The following is a 23,653-nucleotide window of genomic DNA, read 5'->3' on the forward strand; positions in this document are numbered from 1 at the left end:
AACTTCACAAACAAACTTCACACACACACACACATTCACATAGCTTACATACACTCACATAGCCTACACAAACATAGCCTACACACACACACACACACACTCACACAGCCCACACACACATAGCCTATACACACACACACACACACACACACACACACACACACACACACACACACACACACATATGTATATATATATATATACAGCCTACACACACATAGTCTACACCCACATACACACATATATGACACACACACACACACACACACACACACACACACACACACACACACACACACACACACACACACACATAGCCTCTACATACACTCACATAACCCACACACACATATATATATAGCCTACACACACATATGATACATACATACACACACACACACACACACAGCCTCTACATACACTCACATAGCACACACACACACAGAGCCTACACCACACACATGTATGATACATACATACACACACACACACACACCCTCACACACTCACACACACACACACACACACATACATACATACGTACGTACACACACACGCATCACAACCCCACTCCACTCCCATACGGCACATCCCAACTCTCATCCACCACACACCTCAGATTGCAGCTCCCATTACCAGTTACGACATACACACTCACACCAAAACCACAATAATAAACCACAGTAACCACACGGTGGCACCTGTTATTGTTAGTAAGGAACATGCTATAAAAGCCAGTACAGGACTGGAGTATCCCAGGAATACGAATATGATACCGAGTTTGCTATATAATTACAACAGTCTAAGTTTCTGCATATGACGTCACGAGGAACAGATCGAATGGAATGATTCGCTGATCTATATATATGACGTCATCAGAAGTTTGGGTTATTCGACGCTGGATGTGCAGTCATTGTGAGATTCTATAACAAGTTTGTTACCAACGTAAAGATTCCACCTGGAAACCGTGTGCGTCACACGAATTGAGACCATGGTCCTTAATTGATAGAAGTAACATACGGCCAAATGTACTCAGCACGTTTATAGACAACGTGATTTTCACGACTTGTGACGGAAGAGTCGTCAGGTAAGACTCCTGAAGTGAAAGTGTTTTAAAATCATATACAGTGTGTACTGTATAGTTAAATAGTAGTTTGGCCAAAGTTAATCCTTCAAAACATTCCTTTAATTAAACAGAGTGAATCTACCAGGACAAGTCGCTTTAAAACATGAGGACGATTTGGGATCTATTTTGTTCGTAATTCCGACATTGTACACGACTTATATATTTTGTTCAACATCATTCTCACTTTATTGTTTCAATGGTACAAATCGAGTCTTATATACATCTGAGTAGATCTGGATGCGCGATCAATCTCAGAACGACTGACGTCATTAGGCAGGAAACGGAAGTGATTTCACCTGTCACGTGTTACACACAGCTCACCCCTCTGGCACAGTCGTCTGGTCTCTTGTTTGATGAACGTGGGATCTTTGGGCAAAAGCCGTCGCCAGCACGAAAAACGGTGATAGTAACTGTGGTGTTATAGAAACGTGAGTGGATTTCGGGCAGACATAGGGGAAACGTCACACGGAGCAGCAGCAGTAACCACCAGCGACAACGTCAACAACCACAACAACAGCAGCAGCAACAACGGCGGATTTGGAGCGGAGCCGCGATGCCGCTGTTTACAGCGAACGCGTTCGAGCAGGACGTGGGTACGTAGGAGTTACGGGACACACCGATGATGCACCGCGCACATACAATACAAGGGTCTTGGCTTGTGATTTTCTCTGGTCGCCTTTTACTAGTTTAGCGACCACGCCGGTCATTGGTCACCCCCGTCATTGGTCACCCCCGTCATTGGTCTCGCCGGTCATTGGTCTCGCCGGTCATTGGTCTCGCCGGTCATTGGTCACCCCCGTCATTGGTCTCGCCGGTCATTGGTCACCCCCGTCATTGGTCACCCCCGTCATTGGTCACCCCCGTCATTGGTCTCGCCGGTCATTGGTCACCCCCGTCATTGGTCACCCCCGTCATTGGTCACCTCCGTCATTGGTCACCCCCGTCATTGGTCACCCCCGTCATTGGTCACCCCCGTCATTGGTCACCCCCGTCATTGGTCACCCCCGTCATTGGTCTCGCCGGTCATTGGTCACGCCGCTCATTGGTCACGCCGCTCATTGGTCACGCCGCTCATTGGTCACGCCGGTCATTGGTCTCGCCGGTCATTGGTCTCGCCGGTCATTGGTCTCGCCGGTCATTGGTCTCGCCGGTCATTGGTCTCGCCGGTCATTGGTCTCGCCGGTCATTGGTCTCGCCGGTCATTGGTATCGCCGGACATTGGTCACGCCGGTCATTGGTCACGCCGGTCATTGGTCACGCCGGTCGTTGGTCACGCCGGTCGTTGTTCTCGCCGGTCGTTGGTCACCCCCGTCGTTGGTCACCCCCGTCGTTGGTCACCCCCGTCGTTGGTCACCCCCGTCGTTGGTCACCCCCGTCGTTGGTCACCCCCGTCGTTGGTCACCCCCGTCATCGGTCACCCCATCATCGGTATCGCCGGTCATCGCTCGCCGGTCATTGGTCTCGTCGGTCATTGGTCACCCCCATCATTGGTCTTGCCGGTCATTGGTCACCCCCGTCATTGGTCACCCCCGTCATTGGTCACCCCCGTCATTGGTCACCCCCGTCATTGGTCACGCCGGTCATTGGTCTCGCCGGTCATTGTTCTCGCCGGTCATTGTTCTCGCCGGTCATTGTTCTCGCCGGTCATTGGTCTCGCCGGTCATTGGTCTCGCCGGTCATTGGTCTCGCCGGTCATTGGTCTCGCCGGTCATTGGTCTCGCCGGTCATTGGTCTCGCCTGTCATTGGTCTCGCCGCCGGTCATTGGTCTTGCCGGTCATTGGTCTCGCCGGTCATTGGTCACCCCCGTCATTGGTCTTGCCGGTCGTTGGTCACCCCCGTCATTGGTCTTGCCGGTCATTGGTCACCCCCGTCATTGGTCGCCCCCGTCATTGGTCACCCCCGTCATTGGTCTCGCCGGTCATTGGTCACGCCGGTCATTGGTCACGCCGGTCATTGGTCACGCCGGTCATTGGTCTCGCCGGTCATTGGTCAAGCCAGTCAATGGCGGCGTTCTTTGTCACGCCGGTCCCTGGAGGAGTCCTTGGACACGTCGTTCCTTGGGTCTTCAGCCGTGTGTACAACCACTTGGGCATGTGTATGGCCACATTGCTCTTTTGTCACATCTAAATGACCACATTGATGTCGGGAAACATCACTGCATGCCCTTTATGGTAAATGGCAACATCATTCCATAACGGCTGATGTATATACAACAACAACACAACAACAACATGCATTTTAAGGCCATTTTCCCTGCTAGAGCGGGCGTTAGCCTTGCGGTCCCCATGACAATCTTCTCCATTTTGCCCTATTTTCTGCATCTCTCCTTGTTGACCCCCTTGCCCGCATTTCTTCTTCCACCATCTTTAGCCAAGTCTTTCTCGGTCTTCCCCGTCCTCTACTTCCTTCTACATTAACTTCCATCACTCTTCTCAACCAGTCACTTTCATCCTTCCTCAACACATGACCAAACCATCTCAACCTGTTCCTCTTCACAGCATCAATCACAGTCAATATTCCCATCATCTTTCGCAATTCATCATTTGTCTTCCTCGCTCTCAACGATACTCCGCACATCCATCGAACCATTCGCATTTCCACCCTTTCCAGCCTTGGTTGTTGCTCTACATTCATTACCCATGTCTCGCTCCCATAAATCATAACACTTCTCACACATGCAGCATACACCTTTCCCCTCAGCTTCAGCGACACTCTCCTCCTCATCAGCATGCCACTCAGTTCCCGAAACTTCTTCCATGCACATCTCACTCGAGCAACCGTTGCTGAGTCTGATCCACCTTCTCCATTCAGCATGTCTCCGAGGTAGCAAAATGTTTTCACACCTTCCAGCTTCACGCCGTCTGCAGGATCCAACTCAACATTTCCTCCATCTGCAGCTCCCTCTGTGCACACCTTACATTTGAATGTAGCTGCCACACTGGTAAATGACCCTCTCAGACCACTACATTTTTGATGAACCCACTCAGCGCACATTGTACATTGAATGGAGTTCACTCCGACACCCTTCGTGCACACAGCACACGGCCACTTCCCAGTTCTTTCCACCTCACCACATGCTTTACCACTTGCCATCACCTTCGTCTTTCTGATATGCACCTTCAGACCTTTTGTCTCCATACATTCCTTCCACTTGTTCATCTTTTCCTTCAGTCCATCCATACTTTCTGCAATCAACACCAGATCATCTGCATACAACAACTCCCACGGTAAACCCTCCTTTACGTTCTGAGCCAGCACCTCCATCACAGCTACAAATAGTAGTGGACTTAGTACCGACCCCTGATGCACTCCCACCTTCACCTCAAACTCACCACTGTTCCCGTCCTTCGTCCTTACAGCTGTGCGCGCTCTTTTGTACATTGCCATCACTACTCTGATCAACCATTCCTCCACTCCTAACTTCCTCAATGCCCATGTCAATACTTTGCGTGGAACCCTATCGAATGCTTTCTCCAGATCAACAAACCCAAAAAACAACTTCTTCCTCTTATCCATGTACTTCTCCTGCAACTGCCTCACAATGAAAAGCGCATCTGTCGTTTCTCTTCCTGGCATAAATCCAAACTGCATTTCGTCGATCTTCACTTTCTTCCTTATCCTCCTCTCCAACACCCTTTCCAATACCTTCATTCCATGCTCCAATAACTTTATCGCTCGGTACGAGCCACACTCCAGAGGGTCACCATTCCGCTTGTATAGAGGGACGAGGGTACTCAGTTCCCAATCCACTGGAATGCGGCCTTCTTTCACCACCAGATTACAGATCTCTGTCATTCTCTTCACACCCCAACTTCCTGCTGCCTTCAACATATCTCCCACAACTCCCGTCGGCCCTCCCGCTTTTCCACTCTTCATTGCTTTTATCGCTTCCTCAACTTCCTTCTCAGTTATCTTCTCTGCCGGTCCTAAAACTGGGTTACTCTCTATGTTGCCATCCCATTCATTCTCTGTATTCAACAGCATTTCCATATATCTTTTCCATCTTCCTTTAATTCCATCTGGGTCGACAACGATTTGTCCCACTTCATCCTTCAAGCAACTCACCCCCATCACATCACACCTCTCTTTCGCTATGTGCTTTGCAATCCTGAATACTGCTTTCTGACCCTCTTCCGAATCCAAGCGTTCTCCGAACATTTTCCTACATGCCTCCTGTGCCTTTGCTACCTCTTTCTTTGCAGCCTTCTTGGCTGCCTTATAACTTTCATGCTCTGCTGCTTCTGCTCCCATACCCTTCGCCTTCTGCCACTCCTTGAACTTCTTCCTCTTCTCGTTAATCCTCTTTCCAACTTCATCATCCCACCACCATGTTTCCGAGTGCCTTGGTGGTCCTTTTGTCCATCCACATACCTCACCAACGGCTCCCAACAGACTAGCTTTCATTGACATCCAACCACTTTCAAGCTCAACCATAGGGCTGTCAACCGATCCGAGACCGGGACGAAATCCCGGCGGTTTCGGCTTTTGAGACGGTCTCGGGACGGTCCCGAGATAAATTGACTGACGCAATTTCTCGGTAAAAAAATCCCGGTTAAAATTCCAACTTCTTGCAGATATTTTCCATAATAGAGGCATTTATTGAGCCTTGCTTTCATTACTCTGCTTCTGCACAAGCATCATTTTTCGCAAGTGCAGCTGAACTGACACAAACGATGATAGATAAAGTAAACTCACTGTTCCAGGATTTTCCCCTTGTCAACAAACAATGCACTACAAACGAATCCGAATTCCGAATCCGGATCTTCACCAACATGTAATCATGTCGTCCTTGTCACACACGCTGCATCTCCACAAAATTTCGGCCGAATCCGTCCACAACTTTTTGAGATATTGTGTTCACAAACAAACGGACAAACAGACAGGAGTGAAAACATAATCTCCATCGACCTTTGGTGGCGGAAGTAACGACATCAGGATGAAGGTCACAATGAAAATCCGCCGCATCGCGGCTTCATTTAAACCGTTGAATCCTTCCGCTGTATCACTCCGCCTCGCTCCGCTTTACGCCGCGGTCACGTGTCCGTCCTTGGAGACGAGTTACGGAATGTGGTTGCTATGGTCTTTTGCACATTAATATCGAGGGATTCGCTCGAGGCCCCGTGATTGGAGGGACGATGTTTATTTAGATTAAAAACATGTTTATAACGGAATATTCTACACACAATGTATTAATACAAGTACAATACATTATGTAGTTATATGAAATGAGTTTTTGATGAACGTTTATGTTTAATTGCAACGCTAAATCTATAAATTGTAAGAATCCCTCGGGGTTTGGTTTGACGGTTTGAATGTGAAAGTATTTTGGTTATCTTATCTCCACTTTAGGCCTGATAAGTTGTTTACGTTTACTTTAGTCACAGAGTCAAAATAAGGAGGGGGGGGGGGGTGATCACTACACCGCCTGCTTTATAATTTACTAGCAGAAGTACCCGGCATTGCCGGGCGGGGGAGGGGAGGGGAGGGCAACAGGGGGGGGGGGGAGCGAGCCCCTTGGCAAAGCGAGCGATTTTTTTTTTTCATAGCGTCATCACGTGATCGCTCTGAGCGAATCAGCGCCCACCTGCTCTGATGCCGTGGATTCCGTGCGCTGAAATGCGCTGAGGTAAATATGAATAAAAAATATTTCGTTGTGTGGCAGGAACTTCTGAAAATGTCTGCCGTCGTCCTGGTGGGGCTTCCCAGGAATTCAGGTAACGCAGTCGGGTTGATCAAAGCATGGGCTCGGATAACTTGGGTGCCTTATCAGTCGACAATTGTTAAAACACGTGAACATTCGATGAAAGGCGTTATTTAGCGTTATTAGTTTCAATTTCTGGAATAAGGGGTCGGTATATTCGATCCGTCCACCGAACGGCTATCAACGGGTTGAACAAAAAATTGTACATTCCGATTTGAGTTGAGGCACGCAACGCTGCATCATTATAGCTCGCTTAACGGAACTATTAAAAAAAAAGTAACATGCACATGTGCGCAGCAGCAGGACGCGGCAACTATTGAACGATCATGAATATCGAACGGTCGTACGTGTACGCGCGCGAGCTACGAGAACGCTTGACATGCCCGATCACAACTCACAAAATGATAATGAAACTCCAACCGGGACTCGAATATGCCTGGGCAGAAACATTTTCTCCCTCTCTCTGACATTCCGAGCAAGGAATTACACAATACAAACTGTAATGAGATAACCCGGTCCCATCGGTGGCCGATCATCTGCATGTAGGCGGTGTATTTTATTTCATCCCGGTAAATGGAAGCTAAGTCGGAATTTAAGTACTCAACATCAGAAATGAATTTTTTTCATTGTTGTTTATATATTGTAATGAAATTCCATAATTTTTGAAGCCTTTTTTTTTTTTTTTTTTTTTTATGTATTACTTTGTCAGGAACTGAGCCGATCCGAGATCCCGTTATGAAAATTGAAAATTTATCGAGACGGTTCCGAGACGGGATTTTGAATCTAGCTAACAGCACTACTCAACCACATCATCCTCTACCCTACTCAGCCTCTCTTTTAATGCCTCCCTTACTGTCACCTCTTTCAACCTCCACACCTTCATTCTCGGTTGGTACTTCACCCGCCGAGCTCTCCTCGCACCTTTCACCCTTACGTCGCAGACAACCAAGTGGTGCTGTGAAACAGCCTCCTCCCCCGGGATCACCTTTGTGTCCCGGAGGTGCCCCCTATCTCACCTACGCACCATCAGGTAGTCAACGGTTGTCGTCGACCCACCTGACGTGTATGTAACAAGCTTATTATCCTCTTTCTGGAACTGAGTATTACAAATCAACATATCAGCTCCATCAGCAAACTCCAAAATCCTTTCACCTTCTCCATTTCTCACACCATATCCGTAACCCCCATGAACTCCCTCAAAACCATCCATACTCCTTCCCACATGTCCATTCAGGTCTCCTCCCACCACAACAACTTCCTCATCTTTCACGTTTTCCATCAGCTTCTCTATCGCACACCAGAACTTGTCCTTCTCTTCATCGCTTCGACCAACCTGTGGAGCATATCCCGAGATGACGTTCACCAAGAGCTTTCCAATCATAATTTTCACCATCATCAACCTATCACTCACTCTTGTCACATTCACCACACTGTCTACACACTCCTCAGAAAACAGGACACCAACACCATTCATGCCCTCCGGGCACCCTTGCCACACAAACTTGTTTTTCTGTCCCTGCCTACCCTTCACCATTCTCACACCACTTCCCTTCCATCTCGTCTCCTGCACACAACATATGTCCACTCTTCTTCTGACCAATACTTCCACCACTTCTCCTGATCTCCCTGTCATTGTCCCTACATTCCATGTCCCAAACCTCAGAAACCGATCTCCACTTCGGGCTGCACCCTGCCCATATGTACTTGTAATTGTCATGGTTCTCTTTTTGAGGCAATGTTTTTATGGCCGGATGCCCTTCCTGACGCCAACCCTCTTAGTCGTCTCTTACGACACGCAGGGATACGGCGTACCTATTCTGACCAGGGTACACACTGGGAAACGTTTAAAACATGGAAATTCTGGGGGGGGGGGGAGGGGGGGAGCGGGGGGGGGGGGGTGGGCGTCAGCATCACGGTTGCGGTTTAAACATATTCCAACAATATCCAAACAGAACCATGAAAACCATGAAAAACAATCCGGGAAAAGTCTCCAAGCGAGAACGTGGATTTGAGAAAGAAGGGGCAGAGGCGGAAGAAAAACGAGATACAGGGGGTGGGGCACAAGCCGAGACGAGGAGGAGAACGAACAAGCACGTGTCCGGGGGGAGAGAAAGAATCAATATAGAATTCTTTGTCTAGGGAGGTGAGGTGAGGGGGAGAAAATAAAATAGAAGAAACAAGCAATACAGCGAAGGAAATAACCCAAACCGACAAAACACCGACGGGGGGAGGGAAGCCCAAGTCACCAGGCCGCGCACGAGGTACGACCCAGAAAACGATTAATTACACACAAGTTTGCATGAACCACAAACCAACACCAACTAAAAACACACAATAACACGTACACAGCAAAATAACCAGTGGAAATTTGACAAAGACAAGAATGGGAAAACACTCAAACTTCGATGCCGTGGAAAGCTCGAAGCACGCCTCACTCGCCCGAGGAACCGGAAGTTACCCTGGATGTATATGACATCAATAAATAATCACATCGGTTTATAGTCACAGGTAAATCGTGTTACAGGTCGGACTAAACAGTCAGAATGAAGGTCTTTCAGATATACTGTTGCATGCACAGTATATTGAGAGCACCTGCTGAGAGCACCTGTTGCCCCACTGTCACTTGGTTGCCTTTATCTCTCTCTCATCTTGTTCTTCCATGATCCTCAAGTGTGTCCCTATGTGTGTGTGCGTCACCATGTATACACACATACATTTTCACTTATATTTCGGGGTTGCTCCATGTGTGTTCCTGGTCCGTGAGTCCCTCGCTTCAGCTCATAAGCTGCCAGGAACAGATACATTGTGTTTTGCTGATTTGCTTTCATTCCTGTGTTGCTGGTCGTGTTTTCATCCAATTTTCCGTGCCAATCCGTACTTAATTGTGTTGAAATGTCGAATTTGTGTTGTTCATAAAGTCTGGTTCATTTAGGGCTAAGCTAGTTTGCTTGCTGTTTCTGCCTCTGTTTTTTTGCTCCTTTTCTCCAAAGTATTGCTATTTCTGATCCATAAGCTTAATCCTTATCCCCTCCTTGCTCCAAAAAAAGCAAAACAACATTAACTTTTCTTTACTGTGAACAACAAACCAAGCTCAATCTGCCATGCACAGTTAGTCAGTTACTCCTTCATTCTCTATCCCTTCTCCTTTTTAATATCCCCAAGCTGAATCTTCACTGAATAAAACGTTTCTTCCTTTAAAAGCTCTTTATAACTCTTTGAAAATGCTCAGAAAATGTATTTCAACTGTCCATTCTTCTTCTTTCTCCTCAAACACTTCTTCCTTTTCACAAGGCTTATTTCCCAAAATATTTTCATGATTAAACGCTTCGTTCATCCACCCTCCTCTCGTACCGACACCTCCATTTTCCTCTGCCTTCAACCAAAAGCATTTTTATCACATCTCCCATGAAGTCTCTCCCTGTATTGGGAAATCCAGCTTGGGAATCTTGAGAAGCGCATTTTTGCAGAGGATAATAGATTCTCCTTCACGTCCTATCGTTTAAAACTAAAACCCCTCCATGTCAGTACCCGCCCTCTCACTCCCACCCCCCCCCCCACCCTCCATCTGCTTTTCCCTCTTCCCACCACCTCTCAGCTTCCCTCTCACCACCCCCCACCCACCCCTCCCCATCCCAACCCGCACCCTCTCGGCTTCCGCCCTCCCCGCTTCCCCATTGCTCCTTTCCACTTCCTGCACCCTGCCAGCTGCTCCTCCTCCCCTGTTTCTAACTGTGTGGGGATGCGAGAGGTGGAGTTTTACTGTTTTGATTTAATTCCTGTTCTGCTGGTGGTGTTGTTCGTCAGATTTTCTGTCCCAAACCATATTTTGTTGTGTTGAATCATTGAGTTTGTGTCTTAACAAATCCTGGCCTACTGGTGATTGCCGGGTTGTGGCCATTTTTTATTTTTTCCCCATGTGCCTTGTTTTTCCTAACTGTGTGTAGATGATTTCAAACATCCAAGGCCTCCTCTCCAAATTGACAGATCTCTCAATCTAGGCTGCTGCCACCAAACCAAACATCATCTGTGTAACAGAATCCTTCCTCCCACATGACTTCCCTGAATCCTTTTTGTCTCTCCCTGGCTGTTGTCTCCTCCGGTTTGATCCACGTGATCCCTGCTTTGTACATCCAAAACTTCATTTCTCACTCTGTGTACTGCTCTTACACCTCCTAAACCCCATACGTACTTCTGAATGTGACATCCCCTCTGCTCGCACTTCTTGTTTGTCTGTGTTGTGCCATCCTCCAGTGGCAACTTCATCAACATCTCTCTCTATCAGATGATATTGACCAACTTTTAACCACTCATCCCAACTCTCTCTTCCTCATATGTGGTGATTTCATTTGTCACCATGCAAATTTAATGGGGGTTGGTGCCACTCTCGCCAGCCACAGCACTTCAGCAAAGGAATTCTGTGGCTCCATGCGACTGACTCAATCTATAAACATTCCCACCCGGATTTCCGTCAATGGCAAATGCTCCCTTCTGGATTTGGTGATGACCAACTTCCCCACCAATGTCCAGTCCTTGTCCTCTGCTCGAATTGGTTCGGCTGATCATGTGTATGTGAAAGTCAACATCTCTCTAGCCGTTCTCAGAGAACAGCATCACTGCCGGCGAGTCTGGCAGTTCACTCACGTTGACTGGCAGGAACTGTGAGCCACCATCACACTTCAGGACTGTCTCCTATGTCGAGCACATCTGATATTAACTCAACCTGCTTTTTCACGTGCGTAGTCAGCTGTGATGCCATATGCAGTGAGGGGAGGGATGGAGGGGGAGCATCTCTCATCAGCTGAGAGCGGGGTGCCAGACCGTGTCGAAGGCACGTGATATGTCAAGGGAGACGGCTCTAATTTCCTGTTTGACATTGAGGACCTCCATCCATTGTTGAGACAGCAGAAGCAGCATGTCCAGAGTAGAGTGACCTGGTCTGATACCAAATTGATGATCAGAGATCAAGCCATTGGAGAAGAGGAAAGATTTGATATCCGAAGCAATGATGGATTCCATGACTTTGCAGATAATTGGGAAAAGGCTGATTGGTCTGTAGTTGCAAGGATCTGTTTTCGCACCTTTTTGTGTAAAGCGGTAATGTTTGCTGATTTCCAAGCTGATGGCAGATGACCTTGAGCAAAAGAGAGGGTGAAGAGAACAGAGAGAGGGTGTGAAAGAGCGGCAGAGCAGGATTTTAGGACCCGTGGGCTGATGCCGTCTGGTCCAGTTGCAGAATCAGAGTCGAGGATTGACAGAAACTTCTCCACCTTGTCAGAAGAGAAGGACACAGAGTTCAGGAGCAGCTGGGTACGACTGGGTATGGTGGGCATAGAGAGGGATGGGTTTGGGACACAAGATTTCTCTCATCTCCCCTTCCTGTTCAGGCTGGAGTTACCCAAGGCAGTGTTCTGGGCCCTGTGCTTTTTTCTGGTCTTCATCGATGATCTCTCTGACTCTGGAAAATCCTCTCTATCTCTTTGCTGATGACACCACTCTCTGCCGCTCCATACCTCATCCTTCAGATCAGCAGGCAGCAGCCTCCTCACTCTCTGCAGACCTGGAAAAAAATCAGACTGGTCAAACAAGTGGAACATGTCTTTCAATCCTGACAAATCTCACAATCTCACTATGTCTCTTCGAAAAGACCATCTGGATAACCCTCCCATCTACTTTCTCAACAATCCTCTCCAAGAAGTTTTATCACACCGACTGGGCAACACATTTCCAAGCTGGCCTCCAAAGCCAGTCGCCGACTGGGCATTCTCCGTCGTGCGAAGTCCATCCTTGGCACACCTGAGCTCCTCACCACATACAAGGCTTTCATCCGCAGCTCGATGAATACTGCTCTCCCCTCTGGGCTGATGCTCTGCCTCACACCTAGCTCGGTTTCACGCTGTTGAAACCAAAGCTTTCAGAATCATCGGAATCTCCCGCCCTGAAGCTAACTCTGAGGGCCTTTCACTCACTCACCGCAGGCAGGTTGGTGGTCTTTCTGTCTTCTATCGACTCCTCTCTGGCCGAGCCTCCCCCCCTGCCCGCCCCCCCCCCCCCCAGCCTTGTCTGTGTTCTGTGCCCCAAATACTCACTCCTACAGGTCACACAAGATCTGCCTGCAACTCTCTTCTGGTGAAACTGCCAAAATCAAGACTCTCTGCTCACCTTCACTCTTCATTCCTCTTTTCTACCGCCTCTGGAACAAACTCCCTCACTCTGTTCAATCCCACTTATCCCTCCAGGTCTATAAAACAGCTGTTCACCACCATCTCTTATCTTCCCCCTTCCAAAACCTTGATCTTTTCTACCCCTGTTAATTCACCCCAGATCCACTTTTCTGAAATACCAACTTCTTTCCTGGAAGTCCGAGCTGTGTCCATGTGTTTTTTTTTACCTCTCGCACCCCCCACTCCCCTTCCCATGCCTCCTCCCCCCAAGCCCTCTCCCACGCCCCCTCTCCCTCCCACAGATCTCCCGATGTCCCTGCTCTCAAATGTGCTTCCCCCTCTCTCCCCATCTTGTCTCCCACTCCCTTTATTTTGTCTTATGTGTCCGTTTGTTTTTTTGTCATTAATGTTGGCTCTTACACGAGCCTCGATCTTGTATACAAAAAAAAGATGAAAAAAAAGCTCTTTAAATACATTCCTCCACTGAGAAGTGGCACACCAGGGAGCGTAGGGTTGGGAGGGTGGAAACAGGCTGAGAAGCCTTCAGACAAGGTGTGTATTGCAGAAATGTCTGATCTGCCTTGTGTCACTGGCACAGTCGAGGCTGTATGTTATGAGTCTAGACAAGATATATGGGAACAGGGGGGCTTTGAAGTGAGTGTACCAGTGTAAACTGTGTGTGCTTATTTGCTTTTTTTTAGTCCAAGATGAAAAGGAATTGCCTCAGCTTATGTCCTTGCTTTGTCTGATGTTTTCATATGACTGGCGCTATATATATTTAATTATTAAACTGTAACTGCTGACGTAAATAGGTTTTTTTATATCGGGAAGATACGTGCCCATGAATATTTGTGCTTAATGATGATGCGTATTATGGTATTAATGATAAGATTAAATTGATTATTTTGACATTCGCTTAAAAAAGGCAACAACTGGTTATTTTTCTAAACAGGCAAGTGGTCACTGGGGGGCAGCAAAAGGGAGGGCCCATCCATGCAGCCTGTTCGCCTCCATCAAACGTTGGCATTCCCCAAAATGACCCCTCAAGATGGCCCCACATACAGCCAAGTCTGATAAATCAATGGATTTCGTAATTTTAATTAAATTTAACCACGACACAGTTTTCACTCCGTTTGTTTGTTTCCTTTCTTTCTTGTTTGTTTGTTTGTTTGACCGAGTGATATCTCAACCATCCTTTGAGCTCGGAAGCTGAAATTTGGCACAATAGTGAGCACGTGCTTTATTGATTAATTACTCAATTATTATCGATTTATTAATCACTTATTTATTTTCTTTCTCATCTGGGCAATATTTCAGGCACCTTTTGAGTTAAGAAGCTGATATTTGGACGTGACAGTGATCAAGTGATTTGGCTGTAAAGGATACTTTTGATTTATTGATTAATTGATTCATCAATTAATCGATTAATTATTCAATTATTCGATTAACTATTTAATTTATTTTCAAAAAGTTACAGCTTCGGATGAAACACTGGTGGTTTAGGTATGCTATTCTCCAATTGATTAATAAATTAATTATTTTACGATTATTATTTATTTAATTATGCAATTTATCAATCAATTCTTGTACATCTCTCCCTCCCAATATTGTCTCTATGTGCTGCACGGCGGCATTGCCGGGTGCCAAAGGCGCCTTGGCAATGTCGCGCGCTGGAGGATATGGTATTTATTTGGTATGGGGTGGTGTACTTTGAATGTATCTGACAAAGTCACCGGAGGCATTATGTTTTCGGGTTGTCCGTCCGTGTGGGCTAAACCTCGTTTTTCTCAGCAACCATATGTCCGATTGAGACGAAACTTTCAGGGTAGGAGTGACACCCATGCAGAATGTTTTTATAATTGTGAAGTCATATGTCACGTGGTATGGCAGCCATCTTGGATTAAAAGCAAATGATTGAAAACAAGTACAAAAAGTTTCAATTAAAACAAAAGCCGCGTCGATGTTACACAATGCCTAGATGCAGCTGTGCCTATAACGTCGATGTTATAGGCACAGGACATTCCTATTGATTCGATTACTTGATGTTATTTTTGTGCAAAGTGAAAATATATCTCGGCAATTTCCCGTGTGTGGCGACGAATTTTTAATATATCTCGGCATTTTCCCGTCTGTTATTTCAGGCGGTGTATGACTGACCATGCCGCGATTTATAAAAAATATATCTCGGCAATTTCCCGTGTGTGACGACACGTGAACGAAGCTATGCTCCTCTCTCCACATTATTGTGACGACGTATAAATTAAATATTTCATCGTGACGATTGCCATCAAATGGACGAATTTTTAATATATCTCGGCATTTTCCCGTCTGTTATTTCGGGCGGTGTATGACTGACCATGCCGCGATTTAAACAAAATATATATATCGGCATTTTCCCGTCTGTTATTTCGGGCGGTGTATGACTGACCATGCCGCGATAAAAAAAAAAAAAATCTCAATGGACTTGAAGTTACAGGCCTTTGAGAATTCATTTCGTTCTATAAAGGGCAACTTTCATCGGATTTTCTTCCCGGTTTTTTTCAACCGAGTCTAAAACTATGTTAGCGACTGTGAAAAATGAAATGATATATCGAATTTGATTTGAAACAAGTACAAAAAGTTTTAATTAAAACAAAAGCCGCGTCGATGTTACACAATGCCTAGATGCAGCTGTGCCTATAACGTTGATGTTATAGGCACAGGACATTCCTATTGATTCGATTACTTGATGTTATTTTTGTGCAAAGTGAAAATATATCTCGGCAATTTCCCGTGTGTGGCGACGAAGTTTTAATATATCTCGGCATTTTCCCGTCTGTTATTTCAGGCGGTGTATGACTGACCATGCCGCGATTTAAAATATATATATCTCGGCAATTTCCCGTGTGTGGCGACACGTGAACGAAGCTATGCTCCTCTCTCCACATTATTGTGACGACGTATAAATTAAATATTTCATCGTGACGATTGTCATCAAATGGACGAATTTTTAATATATCTCGGCATTTTCCCGTCTGTTATTTCAGGCGGTGTATGACTGAGCATGCCGCGATTTAAACAAAATATATATCTCGGCAATTTCCCGTCTCTTATTTCGGGCGGTGTATGACTGACCATGCCGCGATTTAAAAAAAATAAATCTCAATGGACTTGAAGTTACAGGCCTTTGCGAATTCATTTCGCTCTATAAAGGGCAACTTTCATCGGATTTTCTTCCCGTTTTTTTTCAACCGAGTCTAAAACTATGTTAGCGACTGTGAAAAATGAAATGATATATCGAATTTGATTTGAAATAAAACTGTGTGAGAGAGGAAGACACCACGGGCCTACAAAACAGGCCTCAAAGCTATGCGAGTTAATAAAATGGTGGATATTTGTTTATATGAAGCCTCTCCCAAAATGGGTGGAGCTATGGTTCCCAGAATGGGTGGAGCTTTGAGGTTTTGTCTTCTCTGCAAGAAGAACAAGAAGAAGAACAAGAAGAAGAACAACAACAACAGCAGAGGGCACTCTATGAGCAGCGTCTGCGACGCGGCTAAAAAATATTTCTCGGAAACCGCTGAATGGAAAAACTTGAAACTTGCCACATTGTCAAGTACTTCCAATGGGGAACAAAAGCATGATAATGATGACATCATAGGTGAAGTGGTGGTATACCAGCCAAAAATGTTTTAATCGAATTCCTTATCCTAAAAATCTGAAATTGCAGGTACATGATCTATGACCCATTTGTATTGAAATATTAAATTTATGACATCATAGGCCACATGGTTTGGCAGCCATTTTGGATTGAAGGAAAATATTAAATAATTATATCTCTGAAACCGCTCACCCTATCGATGTGAAATTTTACAAATATCATCCAACAGCACTGTTGCATATAGTTTGAAAATGATGATTTCATAGGTCACATGGGTTTGGCAGCCATCCTGGATAGAAAAAGAACCTTGTCCGATCAACACGACACTTCACAAACGTGATCCGCTACCCATACATATGCAGAGTGATGGCATCTACCCACTGTGGGACTATGCGGAGGCATATAGGTATGCCTCCGCATAATAGGTATGGTGACACAGTCACATTGTTCTCGGTTTTTTTGTTTTTTGTTTTTTTTGCGCATCAAAGTCATGCATCTTCGTGCCGAGTTTCAAAACGATCAATTGTGCCTCCTTTGAGGAGTAGGGAAAAAGTAAAAAAAATGTTAATTGACCTATTGCTGGAAAGAAGGATGGACTGAGTGACTGACTGAAGGACGTCATTATGGCTTTAACAGCTCTTCTCGACTTCGTTGTAGACTAGCTAAAATACCCCGCTTTTGAGGCAAAGACTTCACTACCTATGTGCGAATGTGCGTGTACAATACATCGTGCTTGTATAGCTCAGATAGATTCCAATTGCACATAACAGAGGCCTGATCATGAGGCCTATACCATTACAAAAGCCCATTAAATCAATCAGCTCCAACCTTTTGATATTTGATTATTCCTTTTAACGGTTCCCTTGGTCGTTTTACACTGAAGGGAAAACTGATAGGGAGGGAATGGAAATTGTGAATGTGACCGCTCCGAATAAATGTTTGGCTTCACATAAGACCAGCATGGTGGCCAAATGATGTCTTTCATGGGTGGAAGTAATGTTACACACAAACATGTGGACAAGCCAGTGTATTATTGTATAGTTAAATGTATATAGTCATGTCAAATTCCAAAATCATGTATTTATTGACAGCAAATAAAACATTTTTGGGAGTGAGTGATTGATGCAACGATTGACATTTTATACCAGCCAGGTTCAATATTTTGGCTGATTGAAAAAAAAATACTATTCTCCCATAGGTTTGGATTACTTTGAAGCAACTTTTACTTCTTTTTAAAAAATATATCTCGGAGGGGCTTTTTCGTGTTTCAGGCTGGGACAGACAGACAGACAGACAGACAACATTAGCCTATCGTATGTATAGATAGCAAATTTCAGGGAAATTGGGCAATGGCTTTGGAAACTTCTGAGGAACAAAGAGCTTTGTTATTACATGAATCGTATTTTATGAAGAACTTAACGTATTGTGTTAACATGTAACATGAAGTTAACGTATTGTGAAACTTGCATTGTTTTCACCTGTAGAGAAAGCGACCAGTGAGATGAACACGTCTGAAGACTGGACCCTCATAATGGACATTTGCGACCGAGTTGGGCAACATCCGCAGGGGTAACCCGTTTTTACTTGAATCAAATTGCTGTTTCTCGAACTCTGTGAATCTTCAGTTCATCCTTTTGCACCAAACATTGTGGTTTGCTGGTCTTCCCTCCCTTAGCGCACGGGATTGCCTGCGGGTCATTATGAAGAGGGTTAACCACAAGGTCCCGCACGTGGCAATGCAAGCATTAGCGGTAAATTTATTTTGTATTTATTTGACTTGCACCATTAGTAATATTCTGAACAGTTTTTATTTTTATTTGGTTTTCATTTTTTAAATTTTCTTTGTGTCATTGTACGTATGTGAGTTTTGGACAAGGTCAAGTTTTGTATAATTAATATTTTGGAGATTCTTTTGATCATGCAACCATAATTGGTACTTCTTTTAATTATTTTTAGCTCACCTGGAACGAAATTCCGGGGAGCTTATTTGATCCGTCAGTCTGTAAACACTTGCAACTTCTTCTCCGAAACCGCTGATGGGATTGTGACCAAACTTGGCACAAATGATACTTTTTATGTTGTGACTAAAGTTTGTTTATGGCATTAAAAAAGTCAGGATTTAAGGGGGTCTACCGGGGGTCAAAGTGGGTTCAGGTTTGACCCCCCCCCCCCCCCCCCCAAAATAGATATTTGCTTTCTTCTCTGAAACTACACACACAATTTCAATGAAACATTACCACAACCATCAACCGGGCTGTATCAAAGTTTGTTCACGGCATTTAAAAAAAAGTCTGCCCCTGTAGGGGTGTACGGGAGAGGGGGAGAGGGTTCGCTCCCCCAAAATAGGTATTTGCTTTCTTCTCAGAAACTACATATGCAATTCTGATGAAACTTGACCACAACCTGCATCACCCATGATGTACCAAAGTTTGTTCATGGAATAAAATTTAAAAAATCGGGTCCTGTGGGGTCTTCTGGGTGGGTTGCTCCCCCAAAATAGGTATTTGTTTTTTTTCTCAGAAACTACACACACAATTGCGATGAAACTTGACCACAACCTTCACCACCTCCAAATTAGGTATTTTTTGTTTGTTTGCTTGTTTAACGCTTTGAGTACGGATGACATCCAGTGCCAATGCGAAAAAGTTTTGTGTACGGATGATGTTACTACACGTCATCGACTATACCTATAAATAGATCGTCAGTACGTGGTTGCATTCCCGTAATGCCAAATTAATCCCGTACCGGGGGTATTTTTATAAAAAAAAAATCCCGTACTCAAAGGGTTAAGGTTTTATGATTACGTTAGTATGATTGTACATGCATGTCTTTTAGTAACCATTGAAATTGGTTAAAAATGCCATGATACAGTTTAAAATACCTTTAGTCAGTGTAGTATACTGCTTTATTCTACCAGGTGAGTGCCCAGAGGTCGTGCCCCTATGTTTCCATCACTGATTGTATAAACAGTGATTGAGTGTCTTATTCATTTGCTGCATACCGTGCCTCTCACGCTGGTGGTGATTGTTGTCATTGTTCATGAGGAGCATTTTTATTTCTAAACGGTTGTGTGTGCATATAATGTTGCCATACTTTTTATCTCGACTTCTCCTTATGCAGATCAACTGGGCCACTGGTTTAACTGGTTTGATGAAATGTCATTGTAGGTAAATTTTTCTTCAATTAATTTGACTGATTTCCTTTTCTGGATCATTAGGGGAATGCTCGCCAGTCTATTTTTGTGGAGCATTTTCAATGTGCCAGTAAGAGACCAGTCCTTCACTCTGGGTTGCTAAAGGATGAGCAGCTTTCATGGGGCCTGTGGGAAAGGGAATGTGCTGAACAAAGTTGAATTCCAGGTTTTACATGTGAGAGGCCATTGTGTAGATATAGTGAGGATATGCAAATCAGGTTTGTGTTACTTTATTCACACGGGTTCTTCCATGGTAGTGCATTACCACTATATCGGATGAATCAATAGCTCAAATTTAACTACAGTGATATTTTGACTTAATTCAAAAGAGCAACTGAAAATTATGATTTTAAAATCACACATGTGTGCGTGTTTCTACAATGCCAACATATGCCTGTGCACAAAACACATGCCCACACATACCCATGTGATGTCACCATGCCATTTGTAAATGAAGAGTTCCTGCACTCGGTTTGAAATTGTGAGTGCATGACAGGAAAGAGGCTTTGAAACCAAACCTGCAGCATGCCATGACCTCCTGCCATGCTTCCGAGTTCATTCACCATACCAGATGCAATCTCTGTGCATCTGTAGAGTGCATCGTCTCGCCTCGCACGTTCAGTCTGAACAAAAATATCATCGTTAACCGAACAGTGAACACGCTACTATTATGGCCCACACACCCGTATCATCCATGCACCCTATTATGTCACATAGTTTCCCTTCATTCCCCAGTTCCTAGTCTCTCGTCTCGTCCCTAACCACTCACGTTCCACCGACCTTTAAAAGTAAAATAAACAATTTTGGCATCCAATGCTATTTCATTCCTATAGATATTTTTAATCCGTTTTTCAGCATGGTGTCTCCTTCCCCACGTTGCTCCCTACTCTACTCTACCCCAAAAAAAACTCCTTCCTTTTTCTCTTCTCTCCTAAAAGTAAACTTTGGCTTGAATATAGTCAATGGCTTGCTTACATGGCTTACATTAAATACAGTGTCTGACAACTGATCAGAACATTCATTTGTCCATTTTGGCTTCAAAATATCCTGTTGTTTGGTTTGTTTTTATTTGTCATTCCAACGTGTTCATTAAAAGTTGAATATTAATCAGAAACCTTTTCTTATTCGCAGCTTTTAGGAGCTTGTGCTGCAAACTCTGGAAAGTCTTTCCATCTGGAAATTTGTTCCCGAGACTTTGCAAATGATGCGAACAACGTGTTTAACAAGGCATGAAAGCACCTTTTCACCTTTTGATTGAGTGTGTTTGTGTGGAGCCATCTGCATGTGATGCGTACAAAAAGAATGACTCCACCACCTCCCCCTTCCCTCCCCCTTCCTCACCTCTTCCTCCATTTCTCCTCACCCCCCACCCCCCCCCCCTTCCCCCACCCTCATCCCCTGACCCCACATCTGTTCCAGTGCAATGCAAACCTATCCCCCTTCCATATGCAGAAAAATGCCCCCCTGACACCTGTTCCGCAACACCTGCCTGCAGGCACATCCAAAGGTGTGCGACAAGCTTAAAGCACTTATGGTAGAATGGGCAGAAGAGTTTCGCAACGATCCTCAACTGAGCCTCATCTCAGCAATGATTAAGAACCTCAAGGAGCAGGGTGTTGCGTTCCCTTCCTCATTACCTTCCTCTGGTTCACAGGTTTGTGGAAAACCGTTTTTGCATGTCCTGCCAAGCGGCATCGCATTGCAGGCCACACTTACTTTGAACAGTTAACTGGTTGACAGTTCATTCTGTTCACCTAAAGAGCAAGTTTTATTTTCTTTATTTTTGTTATTTTTTTTTTTGGGGATACAAGATCGAGGCTTGTGTAAGAACTAACATCAATCACAAAAAAAAAAAACCGGATACACAAAACATACAATAAAGGGAGCGGGAGACCTGATGGGGATAAAGAGGGAAGCGCACACGTACAACAGCAGAGAACAGGGACAACGGAAGATCCGTGGGAGGGAGAGGGCTTGGGGGGAGGAGGCATGGGAAGGCAGGGGGGGCGGGTGGGAGGCAGGTATAAAACACATGGACACTGCTAGAACTTCCAGGAAAGAAAGAAGTCGGGATTTCAAAAAAAAGTGGATCTGGGGTGAATTAACGGGGGATCAAGGTTTTGGATGGGGGTGAACAGCTGTTTTAAAGACCTGTAGGGAGGAGTGGGATTGAAGAGAGTGAGGGAGTTTGTTCCAGAGGTGGGAGTAAAGAGGAGTGAAGGTGAGCAGAGAGTCTTGATTTTGGCAATTTCACCAGAAGAGGGTTACTGGCAGATCTTGTGCGACCTGTAGGAATATTTGGAGGACAGAGCACAGATAGAGCTGGGGGAGCTAAGCCAGATAGGAGTCGGGAGAAGACAGAAAGACCACATACCTGCCTGCGGTGAGTGAGTGAAAGGCCCTCGGAGTTAGCTTCATCGTGGGAGATTCCAATTATTCTGAACGCTTTGGTTTCAACAGCGTGAAGACGAGCTAGGTGTGAGGCAGGAGCACCAGCCCAGAGGGGAGAACAGTATTCATTGAGCTGCGGATGAAAGCCTTGTATGTGGTGAGGAGCTCAGCTGTGCAAAGGAAGGACTTTGCATGACGGAGGATGCCCAGTCGGCGACTGGCTTTGAAGGCCAGATTGGAAATGTGGTTTTCCCAGGAAAGATCATGGCAGATGGTGAGACGCAAAAGATTGAGTGACAGAACTTCTTGGAGAGGATTGTTGAGAAAGTAGATGGGAGGGTTGTCCAGTCGGTCTTTTCGGAGAGACGTCGTAAGAGTGTGAGATTTGTCAGGATTGAAAGACTTGTTCCACTTGTTTGACCAGTCTGTGATCTTGTCCAGGTCTGCAGAGAGTGAGGAGGCTGCAGACTGCCGATCTGACGGATGAGGAATGAAGCGGCAGAGAGTGGAGTTATCAGCAAAGAGATAGAGAGGATTTTCAAGAGAGTCAGTCATTTTCATATATGGGGCATTTCTTTACAAGTCTTTGAAACATTTAATCCAATGACCAGGTGGCTGAATATTTGGTTTAATCTTGTTATTTTTATTAACGCTGCTGCTATTGAATTGTTTTTGTTGTAGCGTGTGCCACATACATGTACATATAGGATTGCATGAAAATGAACTCTGGATGGTTAGGGAGTGGGGTTTAGGGGTTTAGAGACCTTGATAATGATTGATTATTATCAAGCCTTAGCTAGAGAACAGAAAAGCCATTCGAAGTTATTTATCTCTTAATCTATATTGAGCAGCGGTGCAGGCAAAGCAATTGCTAATCAATTCTATGGACTTTAGCTTCTGATAAATGTCAACACTGCCCTTGGTTTAGACCCGATTTTAGGCAAGTGTATTTGTTTTGTAAACACTTAGTTGCACCAATTCCATCTCGTTGTGTTGCTTTGTGGTAACTTTATATCCAGATGCAAGAAGCACAAGACAGGAGATGCGGGAGGTCATACCACACGGACCATTTATTGTGTTAAACGATTTGTTTTGAAAATACTTTATTGATGAACTTCCTTTGGGGGCATGTAATTGAATCTTTGGCGTTTATTAAAGGAAAGCATTGCTTGCGAACCAATTTCTCAACATGTAATTTTTCTTTTTGATGTCTAATTTGGAACCCCAGTGTGTAACATTTTATAATTAATATAATTTGCCTTTGACTGTACAGCTTTCGGACCCTATGGCCAAGCCAGCCTCCACACCATTGTTACCAGAGCCATCTGGCATTGCTGCAAACAAACAGGAGAACGACGACCTAGCACGTGGTAAGACCATTAAGTTTTGTGATAACCTGGGGAAAAGGGGTGCGGGTGTTGTATTGGGGATTGCAATAGC

The 23,653-nt window shown here is 45.0% G+C and overlaps 1 protein-coding gene across 3 annotated transcripts in view; it reads left to right on the forward strand.

The window, feature by feature from the left end:
- The first annotated feature begins 955 nt into the window (after positions 1-955).
- The window catches only part of LOC137411552 (signal transducing adapter molecule 1), a 94,021-nt gene continuing 71,323 nt past the window's right edge, over positions 956-23,653 (forward strand). For 2 of the 3 annotated variants that reach the window (XM_068096874.2, XM_068096876.2), the window contains exons 1-6: positions 1,402-1,719; positions 18,114-18,198; positions 18,305-18,380; positions 20,954-21,049; positions 21,318-21,476; positions 23,487-23,583. In XM_068096874.2, the coding sequence (XP_067952975.1) occupies positions 1,680-1,719; positions 18,114-18,198; positions 18,305-18,380; positions 20,954-21,049; positions 21,318-21,476; positions 23,487-23,583 (553 nt within the window). In that variant the 5' untranslated portion in view covers positions 1,402-1,679. Of the gene's footprint in view, positions 1,088-1,401; positions 1,720-18,113; positions 18,199-18,304; positions 18,381-20,953; positions 21,050-21,317; positions 21,477-23,486; positions 23,584-23,653 lie in introns of those variants that run through there. The other variant, XM_068096877.2, reaches the window with a different exon arrangement.

Source organism: Myxine glutinosa, chromosome 7, assembly GCF_964187855.1.
Source record: "Myxine glutinosa chromosome 7, kmMyxGlut1.1, whole genome shotgun sequence".
Lineage (NCBI taxonomy): Eukaryota > Metazoa > Chordata > Myxini > Myxiniformes > Myxinidae > Myxine > Myxine glutinosa.